The 21,306-nt window shown below is 47.0% G+C and overlaps 1 protein-coding gene across 5 annotated transcripts in view; it reads right to left on the bottom strand.

Moving 5' to 3' along the window:
• The window catches only part of PUM1 (pumilio RNA binding family member 1), a 116,959-nt gene that overhangs the window by 33,556 nt on the left and 62,097 nt on the right, over nt 1–21,306 (bottom strand). For all 5 annotated transcript variants that reach the window (XM_015423384.1, XM_015423383.1, XM_015423379.1 and 2 more), the window contains exons 10-14: nt 18,084–18,235; nt 14,678–14,816; nt 6,979–7,122; nt 4,361–4,651; nt 2,443–2,679 (exon numbers count right to left, since the gene is read on the bottom strand). In XM_015423384.1, the coding sequence (XP_015278870.1) occupies nt 2,443–2,679; nt 4,361–4,651; nt 6,979–7,122; nt 14,678–14,816; nt 18,084–18,235 (963 nt within the window). The remainder of the gene's footprint in view (nt 1–2,442; nt 2,680–4,360; nt 4,652–6,978; nt 7,123–14,677; nt 14,817–18,083; nt 18,236–21,306) is intronic.

Raw genomic sequence — 21,306 nt, 5'->3', positions numbered from 1 at the left:
TCTCTTTCCCCTGGAGGGCTGGTGGCACAGTGGCTAGCACGTCCGCCTAGGTTGACTGGGTTCAAATCCATCCCCGAACCATGGAAGCCCACCAGGAAACCTTGAGCCCATCACAATCTCTCAGCCTAACTTACCCTCACAACAACAAACAACAAACAAATACCTTTTATTGGCATAAAATATTAGACAGTTGCCATTAGGGTAAAACAATCCTATAAAATTTGTGGAAAATAAATAATTCTAAAAGCATTACAAAGGTATGTCTATTTATATGATCTTAAATTATAGCAAGATAAAATTTTGCCCAACCACAAAACCTTGAATTAAATTATACAAACTCATTGAACTCAATTAGAATGATCAGGGACATTTTTCCATTTTATAAGATCATAAAAGAACTTGGCAGTCAATTCAATAATCTCCGAATCTCGAGAAGTAAGGAGGTAGTGTAGCTTGCTTCCGTCCGGTTGGCATGCTACCTTGCTAAGGGGGACTTCCACAAATTTCGCTCAAATGTCGTTTAGCAAATTAAAACATAAAAGTACATGCTCAACTGTTTCTATTTCTCTCTTATTGCATCCACAATATCTAATTGCATAAGGGATTTTCTTATATCTCCCCTCAAGAATAGCAGAGGGGAGAACATTGAACCGTGCTAGCATGTAAGCTCTGCACAATTGCGGTGATATCAGGGAGAAAAAATATTGTGGTGGAGCACCAGAGAGTGGATAGGCCTATCTAACTGAGGAGCACCTACTGGAAGCAAGAGCTCTGAGCTCTTGCAGTTCTATATCAATAAGTCTCTGCTTAAGCAGAATAAAAACCTCCCTCTCTGTTAAAGTGACAAAATCGTTCAGATTAAAACTAATAGAATTAATTTTCTTTTCAATAGCCGAGAGCCAAGCAGAGGGATGGGAATCTTTCAACATATAGGCAGCAAGGCTATTATGAGTGCATCTAAAATGCAAACGCAGCCAGAATCTAAAGGTGATGATCCACGCCTTTGTCTCCAACCTTCTCTGATTAAGCTCCAAACAAATGGCAGCGTAGGAGACGCACGAAGGCAACCCCAGAATTTTCCTCAGAAATTTGGATTGCAGTTGTTCAACTGCCTTGTTAAAGGCTGTGATCCAAATAGGGGTACCATGAAGGAGCTTAGCAATAGTTTGGAGTACAAACACTTTAATAGCTGCTGGCACGTACTGATTGCCCTTAGTATAATAAAACCGCGTAAGTGCAAGCACACAGCAATTCACCATTTTAATTGCCTCTGTTCTGTGTGTTGCCCAACTAAGATTGTGACGAAAATTCACTCCCAGGTATTTAAAGCTCTTGACCTGTATGATTGTTTTACCCCTTATATTCCAATTCCTAGGTTTCCAGGGTCCCCCAACCTACCCTCACAAAGTTAGGGTAAGCCATGTTGGTCTGAAGCAACAGAATGAAGCAACAGAATGAAGTTTGAATCCAGTGGCAACTTTAAGACCAACAAAGTTTAATTCTGGATAGAAGCTTTCATATGCAGGCATCTGAAGAAGTGTGCATACACCCAGAAGTATTAAACTTTGCTGTTCTTAAAGGTGCTGCTGGACTCAAACTTTGTTCTACCCTCACAAAGTTGTTGTGAAGATTAAGTAAAGGAGGGAGCAACAGTCTGAAAAGTTGCTTTGGGTTCACCATCAGGGAGAAAACCAGGATATATGTTATTTAAAAAATGGGCTACAGCCAGCAATGAGGGATATGAAATCGAAATGAGGGATACTGTATTCACTCAAATGCATTTCCCTGGGTATGTAAGAAAGGGCCACAAGAACTAAGCACTGATGCAACCCTTCCTGCCCTATATGTATGGCTCACCTTTCTCACTGAGATTCATGGCAGATTACACAGTGTAAGCTGATGCGATCAGCTTACACCTGTCAGGGCCAAGTTGAAGGAACTCTTCCTTCAACCCAAGGAACAACCCATGGAGGCAGAGAACATTGCTAGGATTACCCTAATGAAAGGGACAACACCCAAGGCTTTCCTTCCTGCCACCTTTTACTGCCTGGCTCTGGAAGCACCAGCAGTCCATCATAAAAGGGGACGGCTCTTCCCCCACCTTTGGGATGGCAGAAAACAGCAAAGCAGCTCACTGATTTCTCCACATTCCTCCCCCATCACTTGCACCTGTGGCATGAACACACTCATTTGCACTTACCTGTATTGAGAGGTCTTCTGTGCAGGCACACATGTGAGATCACACAGAAGCCATGATGATGAACAAATGCAAGCAACCCCTTTTTCAGTGAAGCGGTTATTTTTTCTACAGATTCAGAACATGTACGAGAAAACCCACATAACGAGTTGAGGAGCAACCAGCTGCCTCACCTGAATGCTAAGCTAACCCAGTTTATGCCGTTCGTTCCACAGTCATGATACCGTAACTGCTGCACCCCTTACCAAGGTTTAGGCTCGAAGAGGATCCATGAGAAGATAAGGAGGGCGGGGGAGTCTGAGAATGGCCAGGCCCTTGGCTAGGCAAAGGCATACCGACGGGGCCCGGAGAAGAGGAAAAGCCAAGGCCATTGTAAAAGCTGTGCCCGATCGGAGTCAGATTGCTCGATGTCCTCTTATACAGTTCACTGCTGCCTGTTAGGGAATCTCGGCGAGAGCCGCTGCCTGTGTTGGAGTTTGCAACTGAAATGGGGAAAAAAGAGGAGGATACGTTTGTCAGTGGCTACTAGCCATGGTGACTGTGGGAAACCTCCACATTCACAGGCACTCAGCCTCTGAATCACAGAGCCAGGAGGCAACATCAGGGGAAGGCCTCGGCCTCTATGTGCCCTGCTGTTGGCTGTCCAGAGGAGCTGGTTGGCCACTGTATGAGACAGGATGCCAGACTAGATGGACCACTGGTCTGGCCCAGCAGGGCTCTTCTTATGTTCTTAGGAGGTGGTAGAATGAGACACTCCAACGCTGGAGAACGGAAGGCTCTGGAACAGGGATCTCAGGGGTCCAACACAACTCGGACAGGACAGGGGAAGTGGGAGTTAATTGGGGCAAGCTGTCAAAATCTTCAGTGAGCAGAAGGTATGATGAACACTTTCTTCTGTTCAGGGTCTAACTCTGCATATCTAATGAGCGCTAGCTGCTTGTCCTGAGAGCAGGTGTAGTGGAGGGGAAGGAGCTGTGATTCCCAGGAAGGGGCCAGTTCACATTTCACCTCAGTCATGTACTTGCTGGGTGGCTGTTTTCTTTCAGCCCCTCTCCAAATATATAATATGGGGATAATAACACTGGTCTCTATTTAGAAAGCTGTTGTTGTAAGGAGGATACAACAAACAATGTGAAGTGCTTGGGTTATCAGACGTCCAACAGAAATGCCTTAAGCATGATCATTATTAGGTCTGCCTAATAGGCAAATGGAACCACCACTTAAGGTGTTTTTCTCCTTCTCCCACAATACCAATGCTTGGGGGCACGTAGTAAAATTGATGGGCAAGTGTTACAGGACAGACAAAAAGAAATTCTTCTTAACAAATAATTAAACTGTGGCATTTGCCACCAGTGGACTAAATCATAGCCACAAGCATGGATAAAGCATGGATAAATGGGTGTTACACAGATTCATGGAGGATAGGATTCATCAATAGATACTAGCCATGGCAACTAAAATGGACATCCATATCCAGAGGCAATAAACTTAAGAAACCCAGTGCCAGGAGGCAACATCAGCAGAAGTCCTTGGCGTCTGTGCCCTGTTCGTTGGCCCTCCAGGCCTACTGGTTGGCCATTCTGTGAAATGGGTTGCTGGACCAGATGCACCACTGGGCTGATCCAGGAGGGCTTTTCTTATGTTCTTATGCAGGGGTCCCCCTAACCTTTTCAAGTCTGCAGGCACATTTGAAATCCTGACACGGCACAGTGGGTGGCAGCAACAAAATGGCTGCTGCAAGAGGTGGAGCCTGCCACAGAATGATGGCTACACCTTAACTTCAATAACACAGTGTGCAGATCCTTGTGCTGTGGGGACAGCTGCTGCCAAAGCAACATTTAAAAAAAATCTGCACAGCCAATCAAATATCCAGTAGTTAATCAGAAGCCTTGTTGGGCAAAAGTACTCGGTCCTGCCCACTTTCTAAAATCACTTGGTGGGCACCAGGAAAGTAGTCAGTGGGCACCATGGAGCCCACTGGCACCACATTGGGGACCTTTTTCTATGTGCTCTACTGTTACTTTTCCATTTGCTATAGCAGGCGCAGAACTGTGAGTTGCATCCAGAACCAACCTGCCAGATCATACCCTTATCCTCCCTCCCACTTTTCATCCAACTCACGCACCGTCTCCCTCCCCAAAATGCCAGCTCTGCCCCCCCTACCTGCTGTCCCAAAGCCCCCCAGCGCAGATCCCAGCGTAGCACCAAGAGAACTGCTGCTCCCAAAGCCGAGGGAAGTGTTGGCCGGCTGGGCAGAGCCCTGAGAGAAGAGCGAACTGCTCTGGGAATTGCTAGTGAGGGAGTTGTTGCCGTAGAAGGAGCTGGAGGCCAGGTTGCTGGTGGGCTGCTGCTGCGGCTGGGGTTGCTGAGTCCCGAGAGGGCGGAAGGGGCCGTTGGTTGTTCCCGCTAGACCACCGGCAGCACCGTTTGCTGAAGCAGCTGCAGCTGCGACAGCTGCAAAAAAAGAAACAGAAAAACAGAGAATGCAAAGGCAAGTTAAAGAACAACCTAACACAAATGCAGTTTGGAGCCCCTGCATATACTGTGCTTTATGTATTTGATAAGTACCCTGCATGACAAAGCCAGCCAGAGACAATTTCTAGGAGACACCCAGACTGGTGTGCCCTTAGTTTAGAGAATTCCTGGAGTGCCGCAAAGAAAAAATATGCTGACTGCTCCTCTTTTTAGGACCAATCCCCACGGAAGACGGTCGATCTGCTGCACTGCTGCAATCTCTCCCGAGGCAGAGCAGCCTGCTGCACCCCTGCAAGAGTCTGGGCTTGGGAGATATGACTGCTCCAAGGGCAAGCAACTCGTACTATTGGATATGTTTTTTTGGGGGGGGGGGAGATGGTAGGGATTTTAAAGAGTCGAGGAAGGCTTCAGCTTGGTGACCTAGACAGCGTCCTGAAGAGCCACTTCAGCCTGAAGTTCCTCCCGCCACCTCTCTGCTGGTCCACGGCTACCTTTTGAGAGCCCTGGTAGCTGGAGCAGGCCCCGCTCCTCTACTGGCACCCAAGGTTCCTTCCAGCCTGGCCATCTTTCTCCTCCAGCCACCACCAGGAGAGACGGCGATTGCTGCTCCCCTTCCCCCCTGCAGTGGCACTGCTTGAGTTGCCGAGGGAAATTTCTGCGCAAGTGCAAACAGAAGTACTCTGTTTTTAGGTTTCGTAGTACCCCCCCACACCAATGCTCCCTCTAAGCTGTGGAGTCTTGTGAGCAAAACGTCTACTTTATGAGCTACTGGTATTATAGTGTGTGTGTATTCTGTTTGGCTCCTTATTTATTTATTTATTTGTTGTATTTCTATCCCGCCCTCCCCACGAACGGGCTCAGGGCGGCTCACATATTTCTCGGCACCATGTGCCAGATCCACATAAAACAACTATAAACAAGTTAAAATTGTCTTAAAATAGACAATTCACAATAAACAATTCACAATAAAGTGCTCACAATATTGTTCGTTCATACAGTATATAAAAAGTGGCATGCGAAAGATGTAATACCAAAACCCGATTCAGTATTCCAGCATCCCAAAGCATTGTGGCTCGATCTCCAAGCAGGGCCAGCCGTCTACCACCAATGTTAATAATAGTGATAGTTGGTGGTAGTGGTAGTGGCGGCTCCTAGTTAAAAGCCTGGTGAAAGAGCTCCGTCTTGCAGGCCCTGCGGAACTGTGGAAGATCCCGCAGGCCCCTGATCTCCTCTGGGAGCTCATTCCACCAGAGAGGAGCTGCTACTGAAAAGGCCCTGGCCCTCGTAATGGCGAGCCTGGCATCCTTGGGGCCTGGAATAATTAACTGATGTTGTGACCCCAACCGTAGTGCTCTCTGGGGTTTGTATGGGGAAAGGCAGTCCCTCAGGTATGTCGGCCCCTGGCCATATAGGGCTTTAAAGGTAAGTACCAGCACCTTGAAGCAAATGGCAGCCAGTGCAGCGCCTTCAGCACCGGCCAGATGTGCTCCCATCTAGGGAGGCCCATCAGGGCTCTCCTGGGTGCAACTGGGTTTCCTCCCCCTTTTCACTGCGTTCATGCCCTCATGATCCTGTCTTTCTCAGTAAGAAAGAAATGTGAACTATTTTTAAGGAGGAATAACAACAAGCGAGTGAGGTGGATTAGGCTGAGAGTGTGTGTCCAGACCAAGTTCACCCAGCACATTTCCTTTATAGGAAGTTGTAGTTATTTCTCTGGGGAAGACTATAGTTTTGTAGACAAACAAACAGCCCTCAGTCTGTGTTAGGATGCCTTCTCATGTTCTTGACCAGCACATGAAGCAACTTTTGTACAGAAGCTCACAATGCCCAGCCATTTCATATTTTCCCGAGTCCTAGGCTCAGAACACTGAGCATGAGATTTCTATAATGAAAGTCAATAAATCAAAAGGAGGTCTGCAGCTTACAGATACACACCTGAACAGCATACTCAAGATTGCTACAGCACAGACATTTTGCTGCAATAGTTCAGAGCAAGAGGTGTCAGTTATCGAAGACTTTTAAATAGACAAAATATTTCAAGAGTGCTAGTGTTTTAAGCATGTTCTATTTAAAAAATCTTTAATTGTGTTTGTCTGTGTCCTTCATAAAGTTTATACCTCCAGTACCTGGCATTACATTTTATGACACACATGGCCCGGCCCAACAAAGATCTGGCCCTCATAACAAATCCATTCGACACCCCTGTTCTAGAATCTGCAGTTCCACGTTTCCAGTCAGTCCTGGCAGGATTCAGAAATATTACCCATCATGCACAGAAATATGATTACCCAGAAAAAAAGACTTGCCTGCTTGTGCTGCTGAGGAACTGATGATAACAGGAGCAGGGGCTACCAGTCGGACTGGGGCTCCCAGGCCATTTCTAGCCCCTGTATTCACCACGAGAGCACCTGTTTGGTCATAGTAAGCAGCAGGAGCTAGCACTGGATAGCCTATGAAGACAAAGCATAGAGAATGGTACCAAAATGCATACGATCTCACTTCTTTCTACTGCATACTGCACTATAAACACCTTCTCCCCCCCCCCCCATACACAGCCCAGAGATACAGAAGCACTATTGGGTTCACAACATTAAATGATCAACCCCTGAATCATACAAACTTTATGGTAAAGCAGGAATCTGAAACATAAACCCAACTGCAGCAGTAAAAGCACTTTATGCTAATAGAGCTCTGAAGGACACTATTAATATTTGCTGGGTTTTTAAAAAAAGATAAACTATTTACTTCAGTAATACAAAAACAAAACACAAAAACAAAAAAAAAATTTGTTGTTGCATGATACAGTTTTTCAGAGGGAAGTACCTCCCATCTCAAAGAGTAGTGAGTTTTCATTCTGCTGGTTACCTAGAATGAGAAAGCATTGCTGCCAAGTTGACAGATACCACAGAGAGATGTATAAGGTTGCAATACTGTCTTTTTGCATCCAAGGAAGCCTCTGGACCAGAATTCTGAATGTGTAAAGTAAAGGAGACTGCTCCAGAATCAAGACATCAGTCTATTTACTTATTTAGAAAATTTCAACGACACCTCTCCAGAAAACCTGCTTGAGGCAGGTTACAAAGTATAATAAAGCATTACGCACCATAAAAGCTGTTAACTATTAATAAGCTATAAAGCCCAGCATTAAAACCAGCCAAAGTTAAAAAAAAGCAGGTTGCTTACCAGTAACTGGTGATCTTCGAGTGGTCATCTGTGCATTCACACCCATGGGATTCAGTGCACACGCGCTGGATCGATCGGTGCTGTAGCAAGCTCTTTTTTAACGGATTTTCATGCCCAGTCCCTCCGGGCATGCGCAGGAACCCCACAGCGCATGCCCAGAGGGGTGGGCGAGGACATCCCACCAGTTCCTTCAAAGTACCGCCACAAATCAACCCCCATTCAAAATGTAGAAGCTGACAGCAGCGGGGAAGGAGGGCGGGTGGTGTGAATGCACAGATGACCACTCGAAGATCACCAGTTACTGGTAAGCAATGTGGTTATCTTCAACGCAGTCTCTGTGCTTCACACCCATGGAAGATTAGAGAGCAGTAGCCTACCTGGAGGTGGGTGCTGGCAGGTCTTCTACTGCGTAGCCGAAGACAGAATGTGACGTCCCATGTTGCTACTGGTGTTCGTATGGACGTCTAGGACGTAGTGCCTGATGAAGGTATTAGGCGTGGCCCGCGTAGCGGCTCTGCAAATGTCCAGCAGTGGCACTCCGTGTAGGAAGGCAGTGGAAGTCACGAAAGCACTGGTGGAATGAGCCCTGATAGGGCCAGGCAATGGCTGCTTCACGAGTAGGTAACAGAGTTGGATTAGACCTACAATCCACTTTGAGAGGCGCTGAGCCGTGATGCGACTGCCTAGCCGTGCCAAAACGTATGAAACGAATAGTTGTGGGTCTCGTCTGGTTGGATGCGTTCTTTGCAGATAGAACAAGAGAGCCCGCTTGACATCTAGAGTGTGTAGCAAAATGTTCTCTGCTGATGTAGGGTTTGGAAAGACGTCTGGGAGGAAGACCTCAGCCTGCAGGTTGAACTCTGACACCACCTTCGGCAGGAAGGAGATGTCCGGTACTAGGCGGACTCTATCTGGCAGAAACGACAGATAGGGTGTATCGTGTCGGAAAGCCAGTATCTCTCCCACTCGCCTAGCCGAGGTGATGGCAATTAAAAAGGCCGTTTTCCAAGCCAGGAGTTTGAGCTCACAAGTTGCGAGTGGCTCGAAGGGCTTCCTCGTCAGCTGGCGTAGAACTAGAGGAAGGTCCCATGGAGTAACTTGAGTCCTGACAGGAGGGTAAAGGTGAAGCAAACCTTTTAAAAATCGTTTCGAAATCAGATGTGAAAACAAAGTACATACTTCCACTGGAACATGGTAGGCCGAAAGGGCGGCCAAATAAACTTTCAACGAAGAGTGGGAAAGCCCCGAGGTTGTCTTGGCCACCATGGTAACACTAGGATACAGTCTGTGGCTTCCTTGAGAATCTTGCGGACCACTCTCAGAAGCAGAGGTAAGGGGGGGAACAGGTAAAGGAGTCCCAATGACCAAGGGTAAAGGAGGCCGTCTCCCAAAGATTGTGGGTCTTTGCCTCCTCGACTGCAGAACAGATGACATTTTCTGTTGGTTCTGGTCACAAAGGCGTCGACTAGGGGAGTCCCCCACTTGTGGAAGAGTGGGAGGAGATATTTTGGGTTCATCCCCCACTCGTGTAGGCTGAGTCCGGCTCGACTTAGATGGTCTGCCTGCACGTTCATGTGGCCTGGGATGTGAGTGGCCACGATGCATATGTCGTTGTCGATGCACAACTCTCACAGCTGGATGGCCAGGTTGCATAGGCGTTGGGACACTGTGCCCCCCCCCCGCCTGTTGATATGCGACATCGCTGTGGTATTGTCCATCAGGACAGTGACACATTTTCCCTTGAGTAAGGGAAGGAAGTGACGGCGTGCCGTATGGCTATGAGTTCGAGGAAGTTTATGTGTTTTCTCCTCATGTGGGCAGCCCATTTGTCTCCTACAGACAGTCCCATGGAGTGTGCACCCCATCCTGTCAAGGAGGCATCGGTAGTTATCGTGACCTCTGGTGACGGAGGGTGAAAGGGCGCTCCCTGAAGGATATTGGCAGGGAGAGTCCACCAAAGTAAAGAGTCTTGTATGCTGGGAGGAGGGGAGAGGACGACAGTATGTGCGTTTCTCGACAGGTCATAGTGACGAATGAACCACAATTGTAAGGGACGCATTTTGAGGCTTGCAAAGACGAGGATGGACGTGGTTGCCGCCATTAGACCTAGCAGCCTCTGAATGTCGACGGCAGTGACGTACGGGTGGGTTTGGACGACGGTGGCCAGTGAAATAATATCTGATGCCCTGTATTTGGGCAGATAAGCCATGCATGTCTGTGAATCCAGGATTGCACCGATATACTGTATGCACTGGACTGGAGACAAGTGAGATTTTTGCCTGTTGACTTGAAGGCCCAGATTCTCTAATAGTGACAGAGTCTCTGCGACGTTTGAGACGTTTGAGATTAGGGCGGTTTTGGAAGGCGCCACTAGGAGCCAATCGTCTATGTCATGGTCTTGGTAAAGACTCGTGGGGCACTGGAGAGGCCGAATGGGAGGGCCGTATACTGGAAGTGCCTGTGACCAATAGCAAAGAGTAGGTATTGGCGGTGGAAGGGGTGGATAGTGATATGGAAATAGGCAACTTGGCGGTCGAGGGTGGCCATCCATACGTGTCTGCGGAGTAGTGGCATGATCTGTGGAAGTGACACCATGCAGAAACGGTGGTAAATCACGAAACGGTTCAGCTCCCTGAGATCTGATATGGGTCAAACGCTTCCGTCTCTCTTCGAGACTGTGAAATAACGGGAGTAGAATCCCGTCCCGTAGAGGTGTGATGGTACATGCTCGATGGCTCCCTTCTGCAGAAGGATGGATACCTCTTCGAGGAGAGGTGGGGAAGGGGCGTGGAAATGACGACTGGGGTATTGGGGTTCTGGATGAATTCGATCTTGTAACCTTGGGTCAAGATGGCAAGCACCCACTCGTCCGAGGTGATGTGATGCCAGGTCTGAAGAAAGGATGACAGACGGGTAATTGCTGACTCGGTGACAGGGAAGTCAAAAACCCTGCTTGGAGGGTTTTGACTGTTTGGTGCAAGAATGCTGGCCTGAACCGAATTTGGGTCTTTGGAAGGCGGGTTTCTGGCCTCCAGATGATATTGGCCTCCAACGCATGTCAGGAAACTGATGAGTAGGTGTGCACCTCTGCCATGCCCTTGACCAGATACGTTGGCGATACTGTTGTCTTCCAGAAGACAAGACCCCTAGGGCTCGGGACACCTTTATACTCTTATCCAGCTCTTGCAGGGCCGAATTGGTTGTGGTATTAAACAATCACAGGCCATCAAAGGGTAGGTCTTCCACATAGAACCTAGTGTCTACAGGTAGGGTAGTGCTTCTGAGCCAGGAATGCCTCCTGAGAGCTATTGCAGAAGCCATTTGTCTCGAAGTCGCCTCGGGGACGTGTTTGGTGGTGTTGAGCTGTTCTTTTGCCAACACCATGCCCTCTTACTGTATGACTCTGGCTGCTTGCAGTTTGTCATCTGGTAGGTGACTAAGGAGTTCTGAGAACCACTCCCAAAGCGTGTATTGGTAGTGATTCATACAGGCCAGGTAGTTGGTGGCTTTGAATGCCAATGCTCTCGTGGAATAAAATTGTCTGCCAAAGGTGTCTAATTTCTTTCCTTCCTTGTCAGAAGGTGCGGAGTGCATCTTCCGGGATTTGGAGGATGATGTAATGACCATTGAGTTTGGTTGAGGATGAGAAGAGAAATTCTGCATCCGTGTCCTGTACCCTGTACATGTGGTCCAGTTTTCGTGTGGACACAGGGGCCGACTGGAGAAGAACCGAAGACATAGGTAATGCAAGGGGGGAAGAGATGTCAAGCTGAACGATATCGTAGACTGAGTCTGTGGCTTGATGCTGTTGCTGAACGACAGAGAGACCTAAGGAATGTGCCATTCGTTTAACCAGTTCCGTATAAGATGTAAGGTTGTCTGAAGGAGATATAGGTAAGTCCTCAGCAACATCCTGGTTAGGAGACTTATGGTCATGAGAAGTGTGAACTTCAGAAGCCTCCTATCAGAATCCTCTTCCACGAAGTCAGAGGAGTCTTGTTGGTGTAGCTGGACCGACGTGTCCTGAGGGCCAGTTAGTGGTTTAGGTTGGACGACAGGAACGACCGGGTTTGGATTGACAGGAGGGTTGAGTGGACGACCTGGTTCCACAGTATGGTGTGGCGTATCGACCACAGGAGGACGTGACAGAGATGCTGAAGGTCTTGATCTATGTGAGGACCTCGACCTGTGAACAGATTGGGTGGAATAACGATCCCAATCAGAATAAATCCGCGGGCGTTAACCATGGCAGGGAGGGCATGAAGACTCTTGGGGAGCGGCTTCTGGATTGTAGGCGTCTAGGAGACACAATAGTAGCTTGTCTATGTGGCGTGTCTCTGTATTCTCGAGTGTCGATATCGACAGTTTGAGTGCGGAGACAAGGAGGGTGACGCTGCATGGCAGATGATGCATATCGGTGCCAAGGCAACTCGACGTCGGGAGCTTCCGAAACCGTCTATGTCGACGACGGAAAAGGAGACGGAGAATGCTCTGCATCTATCTGATGGCTTAAGAGCTCTACCGTTTCGATGTCGGAGTAAGGACGCTCCGTTTGTTGGACGGGGGAATCCAATACGTGGATGGTCGGTATTGGTGGAGGGACTTGGGCCTCCGATATCGATACTGCCGGTGGAGCGGAGAGCACTACAGGGGCATCACCCAGTGCTTGTACCGCCGCCTTCCCCGTCTTAGCCGTCTTGAGGGACTTCGAGGTGCCCTTCTTCGCGGAGTTGGTTTCTGTACTTGCCTTAGCCTTCTTCTTAACAGGCATGGAAGCGGATGATTGCGCCTTCGGTGTCGAGACCTTCGGTGTCGGACGGTCGACATCGGAGGCGGGCCTCGGTGTCGGAGCTGTTGACGTTGATGGTCTCTCCTCCATCTGTGAAGTGGGAGCAAGAGCCGATTCAAGCAGTGCTACTTTAAGGCACGCCACGCAGTTTTTTCTCGTCTGGTTGGAGAAGCGAGCGCAATGTCGGCAGGACTCCGGTTTATGCGACTCCGGAGGAGCAAGCTTACTTCCACAGCGTGAACACCTTTTGAAAAATCCTCACTTCTTCTCCATAAGAAGCGGAGTGAATGTAACAGTTGAGGGGGGTGGGTGGCCCGAAGGGCTGAGGTAAATTCCCCTCAAAGAAAACAAAGTCCTTTTTAAAAAAATTTTTTGAAAAAAGAATCAAAATAAAAGGGAAGATAAAGTGTGGAAATAATTTCCAAGTGCTGAGGTTTTTCAAAGGTAACAGCGATCCGATCAGACTGACGGAGAAACAGGTCTTTCCAATGCGGCAATAAAAAACGAACTGGTGGGATGTCCGCGCCCACCCCTCTGGGCATGCGCGGTGGGGTTCTTGCGCATGCCCGGAGGGACTGGGCGCGAAAATCCGTTAAAAAAGAGCTTGCTACAGCACCGATCAATCCAGCACGTGCGCACTGAATCCCATGGGTGTGAAGCAGAGAGACCACGTCGAAGATCATTGAGCCACTTAAAATGAATCTAAAAAAACCCCAGCAGCAGCAGACTATGAAGAACAACAGAAACAAGAAGAGCACGAACAAGAAGAACAAGATGATGACCAACCCCTTAATTAAAGCCTGGGTAAAATGAAGCCAGAGGCAAGCGCCTAGCAAAAGCCTCCACAGGTGCCTCTATGAAACAAAAGGTGAAGAGCTGCCCCTACTGATGCCTGCTTCTCTGCGTCTCAAGGGCACAGGTTCTGTTTCCTTTCCTGTCCTATCCTGTCCTTAGAAGTGGAGATATGAAGCGGCAGCAGCAAAACCAGTTACGTATGGATTGGGAAGCCTAATGAGAAACTGATGAAAGCTGGAATGGGCAAAACCAAAGCATTTTCTCTGACCAAAAAGCGAGTCCTGGGAATCGACCGTGGTGGTTTGATTCCGAGAGCCCACAGAGTAGGCGCACCTGTGTTCCCTCTGAGCTGAGTTAGCGTGAGTCTTATCCAAAATCTTTACCCCCCTGCATGTACTATCTTTACCCCCCTGCATGTACTATCTTACCATCCCGCATTATTGCAAAGCTTTTTTGTTTGCAAGACTGAACATTACACCTGCAATAGTTTTGCAAGGGAGATTTTTGAATAGGCCCTACACTGACAGATTTTGCCCTTGTGGCCTTAACAGGATTGATGCATCCTTTCATGCCCTATTGGAATGCAGATTTTTTTGAGATTATGAAGGATTACTATATTAAGCCTTTATTCAACCCATCGTCCCCCTATACTCTGGAAACCCCTATACTCTTTTCCCAGTGATAAGGATCCCAAGATCACTCCAGCAATTGCAAAATTTGTCTCAGTTAAGAAATAAGTGTTTTCTGCTGCTCAAGATTCGTGAATCAACGAGCTTCTAAGGGTACAAAAGAAAAAAGGATGCCAAACAAAGGAACGTAAGTAGCCAGACATCTCCTAAGCATCTGTGCTTGATCTCCCACCCCCACCCCCAGGAGGGACCCTAAATGGTTAACAACTCAATTTCTGTGTAACATTTCGATTTTTCCAATGGGCATCATTTCTATACCAATAAAATGTGGTTCATGGCAGGAAAAGACGGTTCCTAATCCAGCAATGCTACAAACTGCTTTACTGTCTGCCTCTGAGTAAGCATAATTCATAAAAACAGACTGTTTAAAATCACACGCTAAAATAGTGATTTAAAAATCAACCCTTCTGGAAGCACTGAAACCATTCGCAGAGCCTAGAGTTGCCGTGTCCAAGGACAGCAGCAACAAGGTTAAATGGACAACCAGCTGTAGCAGGACGAACAAAAAAGAAGACCCCACTGTGAGCACCAGAGAGCAAGACGTCCTACCTGGCATCCCTGCTGCCAGTCCTTGTCCAAAAGCAAGAGCAGAGTTCACAGCCGCCGCAGCCACAAGCGGATCAGTTTGCTGGCCCTGTTGGTTCTGATTTGGTGTCAATGGGCGTTGGCTGGCGCCTCCACGAAGAACCTTAGACACACAAAACAAACAGTGTTTTCATGTATACATTTACTGGGGGGGGGGGGGGTGTCCACAAACATGATTGCAAACCACAATTTTAATTCTTAAGAGAAGCAGCAGGAACCTTCTTCACAAAAGGCCTAAGTTCTCGAAAAGCTCTTGTACCACGAGAAGGAAATATACACCACTTTTACAGTCATGCCAGGCTGGGCAAGGAGAGAAGGGAAGAGACATTACCCCCTCTGCTGCTCCTTTCCCATCGAACCACTGAGAGTTGTAAGGGACACACTGAGGAAGTAGAAAGAGTTTTCCAGGTTACCAGAAACAATGATTGGATACCATGAGCAGCTAAAATCTGACAATGCCTGGATAACTATGAATGGGTAGCAGTCCTCAGAAACAACCAAGACCTACTGTGAACGTTAATCTTGCTGTACTTTTTAATGAACATCTTTTCTATGACCTGGGGTGGGGTTCTTTTTTTTCTTTTTCTTTGGGGGGGGGGGAGGGTTGCATCAGTTGCAACTGATGCAGCTTTATTATATTCCAGAGGTACCCAAACGTATTTGGCCTACCGCCCTCTTTTCAGAAAAGAAATTACTCAGAGCTCCCCTGGACATCTACCTTCAAGAAGTGGACAAAAAGATGCAGTTTGTGGATCTGCACCTGGATTGCTCTAGCCCACCTGGATCCTTCCAGCACCCCCGAGGGGGCAGTATTGCCTACTTTGGGAACCAGCATTATGTGTTATAGGCAATAGGCCTCTTTCAGTAATACCAGAGTAGTGTACTGATTAGAGTGTTGGACTAGGATCTGGGAGACCCAGGTTCAAATCCCCACTCTACTATGGAAATTTGCTGGGTGACCTTGGGCCAGTCACCCACTCTCAGCCTAATTTACCTCAGAGGAGGAGACAACAGAGGGGAGGAGAACAATGAAAGCAGCTTAGGGCCCCCAGTGGGGCAAATGAAGCTGCATAAATAATAAATACATATTATAGTATTTGTACATGTCTGATTATAGTATTATAATCAAATTCTAATATTTGTACAAATTATTGCATTTGTACATTTGTTTGACAGAATTTTTTCAACGGTCTAGTCTCAGTAGCTATATTTTAAAAAGCTGTTCTTTCATTAATATGCGTACACATTTCCCCCAAGAAGTGAAGAAGAGTTTGGGTTTATATTCCACCCTTCACTCGGTGTCTCAGAGCGGCTTCTGATCTCCTTCCCTTCCCCACAACAGACACCCTGTTAGGTAGGTGGGGCTAAGAAAGCTCTGACTGAGAACGGCTTGAAAGAACAGTTCTGTGAAAACTGTGGCTGACCCAAGGTCACCCAGCTGGCTACATGTGGCGGAGTGGGGAATCAAACCCGTTTCTCCCAGACTAGAGTCCACACACCTAACCACTACACCAAACTGGTGTGGGACCTGAGAGCAATGCAGTAACTCTGGCAGCAATGCAGATTCTGTTATTTTAGACAGACCATGAGAGGGAAGGCAGGAAGGCTCTCATGGCCCTTTCTTACGTGCCTAGGGTAATGCTGATTGCCACTTTGGGGTCAGGAAGGAATTTTCCTCCGGAACAGATTGGCCCACGGATCCTGGAGGTTTTTTGCCTTCCTCTGGGCATAGAGTAGGGGTCACTGGGGGACTGCGGGAGGAGAGGTAGTTGTGAATTTCCTGTGTTGTCCATGGGGTTGGACTAGATGACCTTCGAGGTCCTTTCCAGCTCCACATTTCTATGTTTCCACCCTCTTTGCCGAACAGGCTGCCTTCACAGACCAAGAGCAATCATGCAGAATGATCTTGCAACAGCTATCGAAAGGTTCTACAATGCCAAGACCACGGCCACACATCCCAGAAAATCTACAGCAGCTATGGAACTGACCCCCCTTTGGAATATATAGTGATATATTTCCAAAACAACTCACTCTTCTAGCTTGTACGTATCAAACTGAAGAGTATACAGAAGCTGCAGGTACAGGATGACACTGGCTACTGCTAGCAAGGTCCAGCTCAGCACACTTGAGCACAAAAGTAAAGTCTCATTATTGAACTACGTTCTCAGTGAGGGCAAGAGTGTCATCACTGCTAGACCTTGGAGGACAAAAGAGGCAACCTAAGAGAGGAACCAAACTTTCCTTTCTCACTACCCAACAGTGAGGATCATTTGCTATTCCAATTCAATTGCAATTATTTTAAACATTTATACCCTGCCTTTAATACAGTAGCGAGTTCCAAGGGTATAAAAATATATGTCAATTAACAAGACAAAACACACACAGATGCAAGGAAAAAACCCAGCAAATGTAAAACAAATACAAATTAAGAAGCACTGCAACCTCTGTCCGAATGCCCCTGAAGACAAATTGTCTTGGGCACTCCCTGAAGGTAATTAATAAGGGAGGCCTCTGCACTTACCCTGATAGGTAATTCCAAAGTACTGGACTGAGAAAACCTTGAGTGGAGCCATTGAGTGGACCCTCCCAATCTTTGATAGAGTACTGCTGTCAGACTCTGCCTTCTGGGTGGCCAGAATCCAGGGTGGGTGCCCCCTTCAGCACCCCCTTTATGCTGGCAAGCCCAGGCTGTGCCTCAGAATAGGACAGGAGGGTGGTTCACTTGCACCCTGGACCAGTGTTCCCTCTAAGCTGAGTTAGCGTGAGCTAGCTCACAGTTTTTTAGTCTCTGGCTCACAGGTTTGTCTTAGCTCAGGAAAGATGGCTCCAGAGCAAACTAATTTAAGCAGTAGCCAAATTGCTTGCTCACAACTTTAATGCCAGTAGCTCACAAAGTAGAATTTTTGCTCACAAGACTCCACAGCTTAGAGGGAGCATTGCCCTGGACCCTCTCTTTCCAGCCCTCCTGCTGCAAGAGCATGTCTTGGCCCTTGTTCCTGCCCCCAAATCCCTGGTTGGATTGCCTGATTCTGCACTGTCTCGGCAGGGCTGTCCACTACTGGCGACCACCCATCCTGGATGTCCGTCTGGAGCAGGTTGGGGCCACCACCTCTAGACAGCTGTATACCTAAAGGTACAAAGCTGCCATATATGAAGCCAGGCCACCATGCATCCAGCTCAGTTTTGTCTAATCCGACTAACAGTGGCTTTCCAGGTTTCCACCTTCCCCCGCTCTCTGCTTCCTCAGATATTGGTAATTGGAGAGCCCAGGGTCTGAACCTGGGGCCTTCTGCACGCAAAGCCAATGCTCTACCACAGAGCCACAAAACACTGGCCTGTCAGCATTTGTCCCAAACACTTGCCCCCTCACCTGCTGCTGTCCTTGCTGGGTCTGCTGAGTGGTCTGCTGATTGGATGAGTTGGTGGCGGCAGCTGCGGCAGCCGCTTGCTGCTGGAAAAGACTGGCGGGATAGACTCCCCAGGGAGCAACTCCATAGTACTGATGAGGGACGACAGCAGGCCCTAAACATGCCAACAGACAACTACAATTAGAAGGTGGCTGGCTGCATAGTGATCTCTATCCAGAACACACACCTTGATCATGCCTGAGACTCAATGCTTCCATTGACAGACTGGAAGAACTGGGCAGTGCTGCGGCCCAATGCTGTTCTTTTTGCCATCAAGTTGCAGCCAGCCCATGGTGATCCGGCATGGAGTTTTCAAGGCAGAAAGTGATTTGCCATTGCCTGCCTCTGCATAGCAATCCCAGACTTCCCTGGTGGTCTCCCATCCAAGTACTAACCAGGGCTGACCCTACTTAGGTTCTGAGATCTGATGAGATCAGGCTAGCCTGGGCCATCCACGTCAGGGCCAAGCCATTTAGTATTTACTAAATAAATTCAGTTGCTCCATAGGTGGTATAAAAGCTCTACTTAAATGTGTAAGTCACATTATTCCTCATACAACGCAATTACCTCGTTTAAGGAAGTACAATTGGAAATGCGGTCTCAATCAGAACTCTCAGTCCTTCAAACCTTGTTTCAAAATCATCTTGATTTTAATCAAGCCACCATGACTGGAGACTAGATAAACAAAACGGTGATTGCTCCTTTTGCGAGATTAGTTGCAAAATTTTATCTGAGCTTTCGCCGTCTAACGTAGCTGAGTGTATTTTCACAGTTTATTTATTTATTTATTGTCAAATTTATACCCTGCCCTCCCTGCAGTTGAGCAGAATGTAGAGTTAATGTTTTCTTACTGAAGTGAAAAATGTGTTTTGAATCAAGTAACAAGCTCAATCGTTTCTAAAGAGGACATGGGTAATTAGGTATGGTGCTACATATGCTAACCTCATTCAGCTCTTACATCTGTATTCTCACCAATCCCCCAGAAGGGCCATACATTCTCCTTATTTTATTTCTTATTTGGAATAATAGATTAGAACAGTAAACTGTAATGTAACGTGCAGAATAGTAGAATGTAATGTAATTTGGAATGGTAGATTGGAATGTATTTCTCTGGTCTGGGGACAGAGGAGACAGTAGGGTGTGCAGGAAAAAAACAGTATTTTTTTGGGTCTGATGTACTGAATCCTAAAAATATCAGTATTTCCCAATATTCTGGAAATAATCAGGATTGCTGAGTTTATTTGTTTCCATGGTATAGGGTATAATGGAGAAGGGAATTAAACTTTAAATGCTTGCTTCGTTCACTCGCAGAGTCGTGCTGCTGCCATGGCGCAACTCAGTGAGTGAAAACAGAAGGCATTTAAAAATATTGGCTTTTATTCGGGCGGGGCTATTTTGGTAGCTTGGTACAGATCACTGATCTGTATTCAGCTGAATAAATACCTGAAAAATACCAATAAGGTATTATTTCATTCCACAATTAAGGATACATCTGCCCACCAGTCTCCAATTTTGACATTTATTTCCTTCACTAGGTTTCCCCCTGGAATTAAACCCAAACAAATTATAACCATATAAACTAAACTTGTTATTTTTGTTTGGTCCTTGAATTTGTTAAACATTTTCATTATGCTGTATGCTAATTTACTGCTCACCCTCTACTCTATGTATGGATTGATAATTTCCATTTCATTGTTTCTGAAGTGTGTGTGCACAGAAAAGCTTACACCGTGAATAATTTTTGTTGGTCTTAAAGGTGCCACTGGACGCAAACTTGGGTATGGTGCTGGCAGCAATGGGGGATGGGGGGTTTTGCTGGAAAGGTACCGTTTATCCTTGCTTTTCTTTTGTTTGCAGAAGCTCGAAGGACATTCATGATCTCACCACATATAGAAGTGAATGGAATCACCTGCCTCTAGCCAAGAGGAAAGGTGGGATACAAATATTTTAATAAATAAAAAATAAAGACTACTGTCAAGTCGCAACCAGCTCATGGCAACCCTATGAAGTTCTAACTCACGGGGTTTTCAAGGCAAGAGGATCAGCAGAAGTGGTTTGCCATTGCCTTTCCCTGCATAGCAGCCCCAGTCTTTCTCGGTGGTCTACTATCTAACACTGACCTTGCTTAGCTTCTGAACTCTGAGAAAATTGGGCTAGGCTGGACTACTAGGGGCGCTGCATTTTAATAAATCCATAAATAAAAATACCTTGGGCTTGCAACAACCACATCAAATAATCTTACTATCACTCCATGGCTGCTTTCAAGAGAGCAACACAAATGTCTCATTTTTTAAAAAGAAGGCTGTTCGAGCAACATTTATTTAGTGTTTTTGTATGGCCACCCTTCAGAGACCCGACTGAACCAGCAAAAAATAAAAAAGCCCCAATTTGGTAACAATCAGCAAAACAAAAGCAATAAAAACGTTAACGTTCCCAGTAGTAAAACTGTCTGAATTTTAGCAATTTTTTTAAAAGGTCATAAAAGCCACAATAACATAAAGCAAATCTTAAGTGGGTCATAAAAACAGTAGTGTCAACATAAAGGAAGAGGCATGGAGGGGAAGACATTCCAGAGATGGGGTGCCACCACCAAGAAAGTCCTGCTTCGAGTTATCCTTTCAGAATACCTCTCAAACTGGGCCCCAATTCACATTATCACCTGGGATGTGGTCAAGGGGCAGCAGCTTGCAGAATTACAGACCCTGCAGTTGTGCCCACAATGCCCTGACAGGCATAAAGGCAATGACTAGGGAGGAGCTGTTCTCATGCTACCAGAACAGCCTAGCTGCCTCTTCCCCACAGCTCCAGCGATGTTTGCACACAAGAACCACCAGCGAGAGGAAAGAAGAAGCAAGGACACGGCTGATCAACTTCTACAGATGCCACTGCAAGCAGGATATAAAAAATGCCTTTTGTAAATGATCTGTTTAAAGCAGCAAGGAGTCCCACTTGTGTCCGGCTCAGAGAAAATAAGTACTCACAAAAGTTCTCATTACAGAACGAGGTTCTCAGTGAGGGCAAGTGCATCATCATTGCTGGACACGGCTGAGTTAAGGAGCTGAAGTTCAGCCAGAGTGAGATGAGCCAAGGTCATGCCCCCCCCCTAAAAAAACACTTTGCTCTCAGTAGTCCCAGGGTGGACATAATCAGATTGTTGGGCTATCCCATGTAATTTCAAGGAAACAA

The sequence above is a fragment of the Gekko japonicus genome, unplaced genomic scaffold (assembly GCF_001447785.1).
Source record: "Gekko japonicus isolate JY-2015 unplaced genomic scaffold, Gekko_japonicus_V1.1 scaffold1743, whole genome shotgun sequence".
Classification (NCBI taxonomy): domain Eukaryota; kingdom Metazoa; phylum Chordata; class Lepidosauria; order Squamata; family Gekkonidae; genus Gekko; species Gekko japonicus.
Note: the sequence above shows the minus strand (reverse complement) of the source record. Positions and strands in the feature narration are given on the sequence as shown.